At 37.6% G+C, this 6,423-nt stretch overlaps 1 protein-coding gene across 2 annotated transcripts in view; it reads right to left on the reverse strand.

Annotated features, from left to right (window-relative positions):
* The window catches only part of LOC102255279 (enhancer of polycomb homolog 1), a 93,839-nt gene that overhangs the window by 28,637 nt on the left and 58,779 nt on the right, over positions 1–6,423 (reverse strand). For both annotated transcript variants that reach the window (XM_005885882.2, XM_005885881.2), the window contains exons 3-4: positions 934–1,079; positions 416–622 (exon numbers count right to left, since the gene is read on the reverse strand). In XM_005885882.2, coding sequence (XP_005885944.1) covers positions 416–622; positions 934–1,079 — 353 coding nt within the window. The remainder of the gene's footprint in view (positions 1–415; positions 623–933; positions 1,080–6,423) is intronic.

Here is a 6,423-nt window from a genome sequence, read left to right on the forward strand (position 1 = left end):
CCTGGATTGTGAGAGGGATGTCCAACTGCCGGTTTAGGACATCCCCCGAGGGGTCCCAGATTGGAGAGGGTGCATGCTGGGCTGAGGGACCACTCCCCTACCCCCAGTGCCAGGTCTCTAGTATATATATTTATTTGAAGGGTTAAGAGAGAATTTTAGAACATTGAAAGGGGGAATGGATCTCCAGGAAATCAAGTTTGTATATGATTTTAAACGGATGAAGATTAAAATATACCAACAGCTCCATAATGAGTCTTAAGGCCAAGTTATTTTAAATTAGTATTTTTCATTATATTGTATATAAAGTCTATTTAAACACAAATTAAAACACAACTTCCAGATACTGAGACATTCATAACTATAAATAGTTTTTCTTACATCAAAAACACGTAAAAAATTTCTCAAATTCACTTACTTTTCGAGTCTGCATTTTTTCAGTTCGTCTTCTAAAAGCCACATAAGGATCATTTGTGCTAGAACCATCTCGCTTTTCTTGTTTTACTGATGGGATAAGAGATGGCCCTCGACAGTTTTTTCTCTTTTTAATCCAGTATTCATAAACTTCTTTAATTAATTCATCATCTTCTTTTAGCAGTAATTTGGCTTCCTGCAGACTGACTGGCTAAATGTAAAATTATTATGTCATTTTCATATAATATACATATATAAGGTTCAAAGGTAATTTCAAATTTAAATGACAACAATAAAAATAACAACAGTATTTACAATAGCAAACACAGAGTACCTTACATGCTAGTCATTGAGGTAGACGTTTTATACACATTATTTTATTTAATTTTCACAACAATCCCATGATATTTATCATATTTACTTTACAGATGAGAAAATTGAGGCACAGAGGCACAGAGAAATATAAACATACTGCTCAAAACTATACAGGTTATAGTAGGCAGAGATAGGATGAAGTTGTACCTGCTGACCACTCCCTTTTTCTAGACGGTCAATCATCTCCTCAAACTGCAATGGGCAGATGTCCATTTTCTTTTTCAGTTTATTCACGAATACTTCATCTTCAGAATCCAAATCATAGTCAGGCTGTTCAGCATCCAAACTAAAAGCTGACAGAAGAAGCCATAAGCAATCATTTACTGTGTGCCTTCACTTGACAAACCCTCTCATAGTCGTCTAGACAAAAACAAGACCTATACTTTCTAAAGAAATAAGATTTTCTTCAAATTTTGTTTTCAGACACTCAATCTAAACTTATAGATATGTTTCCTACACTTAAAGTTTAAGAAATGAAATTATATTTACTGTTAATATACATTATAAAAGACAACAGATGTTACTCCACCCTCAAAAGCAAATAAACTAGGAACCCATTATTAAAAACATAGATTATTAAATGTATTGGTTAGACTATATAAAAAGTTTTGTAGCTCATAAAACTTGACAAAATATCAGCGATTTCATATGGTTTGACATAACATAGAAAGATATCTTTATATAAGTTTGTTTCTAGAATATTTAAGTCCTAATTTATATATTATTTAACTTCTTTACCAAAAGTTTAGGGTGTGGTATTTAAAGCTGAAGTGTGAGAAGACACTGCCAACAAGTAATAGTTATCACTCAGTGAGTGAATTCCTGGCTAAGGAGGTTTGTTCCCTCATGAGACTCACTGTCATGGTGATAGAAATGTGAGGTGTTTCTTGTATTTGTCAAGATTTGAAAAAAGAGGCAAGCACCACGGCTCTGTATTATCAAATGTCATTTAACTACTTATCAAAATGAGGCAAGGTTGACCATAATAAAACTAAAATATTAAGTAGCTTGACATTGTAATTTCTCACAGCTTTTCCTTGCCCAATTCCTCTTACTAAATTTCCATCACTTTAGAATCCAAATCCTTACAATTACATATATAAGGCCCTTCTTGATCTACTCTGTCCAGTCTCATCCGTACTTTATGACTTAGCAATATAAAAATTCATATTTCATACAGCAAGTTATTTCATGTCTTCAGGCTTTTACATTAATTATTTCTTGCCTGTTCACCTAGCAAATGACTATTTATTCGTTTTAAAACTCAACCTGACATCAACTCCTGTCAAGTATAGCACAGGGAATATAGTCAATAATACAAACTGGGGCAAGAGTAGGTTTACAGTTTTGAGTACCTGAAACAGTTTACTCTTGTATTATTAATTATTGTATGTTTACCCATAAAACTAAACCTACCTTTGCCATCCCCTGTACTGTATTATCTACCTATGTATGGTATTGTGGGATTGCTGTGTAACTTGTGTAAATGTCTAACCACTATACTGTACACCTGAAACTAATATAAAATATTGAATGTCAACTATAATAAAATAAAAATCAAATATACTATTTTGTTTCATTTTCTATTTTGACCTATATCACACTTCTATGGCATTCCCAATTTCCTAATTAAAGTAAATAAATATTAAGACTCCTTTATAAAAATCTCTGTTAACACCTTCGCACTCTTATTTTTTTCTTTTTTTTATTAATCCTTATTGTTGAGATTATTACAGATGTCCCTCTTTTTTCCCCCCTGTAGCTCCTCTCCACCTGGTTCACACCCCACCCCAGACCCTTGCCACCCTATTGTCTGTGTCCATAGGTACTGCATACATACATACATATAAGATCTTTGCTAATCTCTTCCCACACCCCTGCACACACCCTCTTCCCTCTGAGAATCGTCAGTCTGTTCCATTTCCATGCCCGATTCTATTCCAACCACCGGTCTATTCTGTTTATCAGATTTTTATTCATTTGATTTTTAGATTCAATTGTCGATAGATAATGTATTTGTTGTCACTTTGTTATTCATATTTTTTATCTTTACCTTTTTCTTCTTCTTCCTCTTCTTAAAGAATACCCTTCAGCATTTCATAAGACTGGTTTGGTGGTGGTGAACTCCTTTAGCTTCTGCTTGTCTGTGAAGCTCTTTATCTGACCTTCAATTCTAAATGATAATTTGCTGGGTAGAGTACTCTTGGTTGTAGGTTCTTGCTATTCATCACTTGGAATATTTCTTGCTCCTCCCTTCAGGCCTGCATAGTTTCTGTTGAGAAATCAGCCGACAGTAGTATGGGCTCTCCCTTGTAGATAACTAACTGTTTTTCACTTGCTGCTTTTAAGATTCTCTCTTTGTCTTTTGCCTTTGGCATTTTAATTATGATGTGTCTTGGTGTGGTCCTCTTTGGATTCCTTTTGTTTGGGGTTCTCTGCACATCCTGGACTTGTAAGTCTATTTCTTTCACCAGGTAGGGGAAGTTTCCTGTCATTATTTCTTCAAATAGGTTTTCAATATCTTGCTCTCTCTCTTCTTCTGGAACCCCATAATTCAGATATTGGTAGGCTTGAAGTTGTCCCAGAGGCTCCTTGCACTATCTTCATATTTTTCGATTCTTTTTTCTTTTTTCTTTTCTGGTTGGGTGTTTTTTGCTTCTTCATATTCCAAATCTTTGACTTGATTCTTGGGATCCTCTAGTCTGCTGTTGGATCTCTGTATATTATTTTTTATTTCAGTTAGTGTATGTTTAATTTCTGACTGGTCCTTTTCCATTTTTTGGCATTCTTATTAAGATCCTTGAAAGTCTCACTAAGTTCCTCGGAGGTATCTAGAAGATTCTTGAGTAGCCTTATAACTGTGGTTTTGAACTCTATATCCAGTAGTTTGCTTTCCTTCATTTCTTTCATTTGTGACATGTTTCTCTGTCTCCACATTTTGGCTGCTTCCCTGTGTTTGTTTCTATGTATTGGGTAGCTGCTAAGTCTCCTTGAGTTGATAGAGTGGCCTTGTGTAGTAGGTGTCCTATAGGGGTCAGGGGCTCAGCCTCCCCAATTACCTGAAGTGGACACTCTGAGCTTTGTGTACAGTTTTGTTGTAGTTGAGCCTTGATTGCTGTTGGTGTTACTGGGAGGAATTGACCTCCAGGCCAATTGGCTATGGAGACCAGCTGCAACTACAGTAGAGAACTGCTGTTCAGGAGACACCCTTATGGAGCAGGACTTACTTCAGTGGGGCTTTGGTGCTCACTGTGTCTGGCCCTTGAGTGTGTCACTTATGGATGTGAAGAGTTGTAATCTGGTATGGTCTCACACTGACCACTAGGTACACTGGCTCTTGGTTCTCCAGGGAGGTGCAAAGTTGCCACTGCCTGGGGCCGCCCAGCAGGAGCTACAGAGAAATCTGCAGATTCCTCTTCTTTGTATGGGGTTTGGAAGTGCCCAGACGAGGCCCAACTGTGAAATAAGACAGGCTGGTGCTGGTGTGGCCTTGGGCTTTTTATTGATAGATTTGGGGCTCCCTGAACCAGCTGCAGCTAGACAGTTTTGGCCTGAGAAAGGAAAGACCATTCATATGCAAAAGCCGCTGAGCACAGCTTGGGTGGGGTTGTAAACTGGGTGGGGTGGGGTCTCAGGGAATCACCTGTGTGTAGCAAACAGAGATGGCTGCCAGTCAGCCCTGCACCAGGGAGGTCCCAGCACAGGAACAATGACTGCTGTGAGCACCTCCGTCTGGAAGAAAGCTGCCCCAAGTGTCTGCACAAATGCCAGACAGTCCAGTTGCTCCCCATATGTGTCTGGGTCCCCTAGAGTCTCGCCTGGCACTGGATCTCAGAGGAAGTATGAGTTTGTAAATTCAGTTCATGGTGCTGGCCTTTTAAAAGGAGCAGCTGGGTCTTCAGCAGCCTGTGTGTCACTCCGCTCAATCTGCACTGGTTTTACAGTCCGTAGTTCTTACTGCCCATAGGTACTTCTTTCCCCAGCTCTGGAACCCTGGGCTGGGAGTCTGGTGTGGGGCTGGGACCCCTTGCTGCTCCTGGTGGTCTCCAGAGAGGCAATCTCCCTCCTAATTAAAAAAGCAGCACACTCAGGTGCCAGACCAGCCCGTTCCGCATCTCCGCACCTCCTACCAGTCTCAGTGTGCTTTGTTCTTTACTTCTCTAGTTGTAGTACTTCCATTCAGCCAGCTTTCCAGTGGTTCTGGATGATAGTTGTTCTGTATTTCAGTTGTAATTTTGATGTGGTTGTGGGAGGCAGCAAGTACAGGCGTTTACCTATGCCAACATCTTGGTTCTCTTTGCACTCCTATTTCCTCTAATGATTTTTCTTGATCTTATTCTATCTGTTACTGCTATGGAAACAGCTTTTAGAGATCTCAAAGTGGATTAAAACTTTGACTGCTGGATTAAAAACACTTGTTTTTCTTGTCCCTAACCAAGATAATCCGTATTTGTGTTGTTCCATGTGTGACTAATTGGATTTCAATGAACTATATTAAAAACTCAGTACCTCAGTCACATTAGCCACATTTCAAGCCACAATAGCAACATGTGCCTAGTGATGTACCAGATGGCAAAGATTATAGAACATTTCCATCATCATTAAAAGTTCTATTGAAGAGTGGTGATCTAAATAATCCAGAAAACCAAACTGATAGGGACCATCTAGCAATGTTCTGCCTTCCTAAGGGCCTATTTTTAGGGTCTCATTTAGACATTACTTCTGCATCCTCCAGTATAAAATTTACTTTTACTTAGATCAAATCACATTTACAAAGCTTAATTTATCATAAAAACTAAACAAGCTCAGCTAATACCAACTTACTTTTGCATTATCAAAATATATCTGACATACTTCTAGCATACAATACATCATCAATGACAAGTCATGTCCAACATATCAGGGAACAGAATTAAGACTGGAAAGGAAAATTTCTATCCTAGGGATCTCAGTTTGTTTCCCACTAAAATTAACAGTATTTGAGAGTTAAATTGCTATTGCCTCTGCAAGAAGCTATTCTTTTAGTTGGTACAAATATATCTAAGATCTTAAAATATAAAGAGCCAATTCTTGTTCAGGTATAAAATATTTAAACCCTAGAGAAAAGCTAACATGAAAAAATTCACTTTAGGATTTCATTTGACAAAAATAAATTCTCAGGCAATGATTAAAGTATAATTTAGCTTCAGCCAAGACTAAAATTCTAACAGCTCAACCACAGCTAATAAAGATGTAATATATTTATCATGGTCCCAGAAATAGGACTGTCTTCTAATTTTCTGGGCCATGTTATTGACTGTGTTCAAAGTAGGAAATAGGGTATAAAGAGAATAAGGGCAATAGGTTGTCTTTTCTAATTAAGTTCTGCCAATTAAAATAGAGACCTAGATAGCCAGCCAATCGTTATTAAATAATGGGAGCCATACTGTAGAAGGTGACTCCTTTAAAAATATTGGATAGGGACAAGCACAGATATGTATATGGTTAAACAAAATAAAGGGTGTCCAAAAATTCACGCAAGAAGTAATTTTGATAGAAAACACAGGTTTATAATTAAAAATTGTAAATTTTTTATTGATTCATAAAGTATACAATATAGGGTTATGTATGGAATAGCATATCGGGTAAATGGCCTCC

This window comes from Myotis brandtii, unplaced genomic scaffold, assembly GCF_000412655.1.
Source record: "Myotis brandtii unplaced genomic scaffold, ASM41265v1 scaffold933, whole genome shotgun sequence".
Taxonomy (NCBI): Eukaryota; Metazoa; Chordata; class Mammalia; order Chiroptera; family Vespertilionidae; genus Myotis; species Myotis brandtii.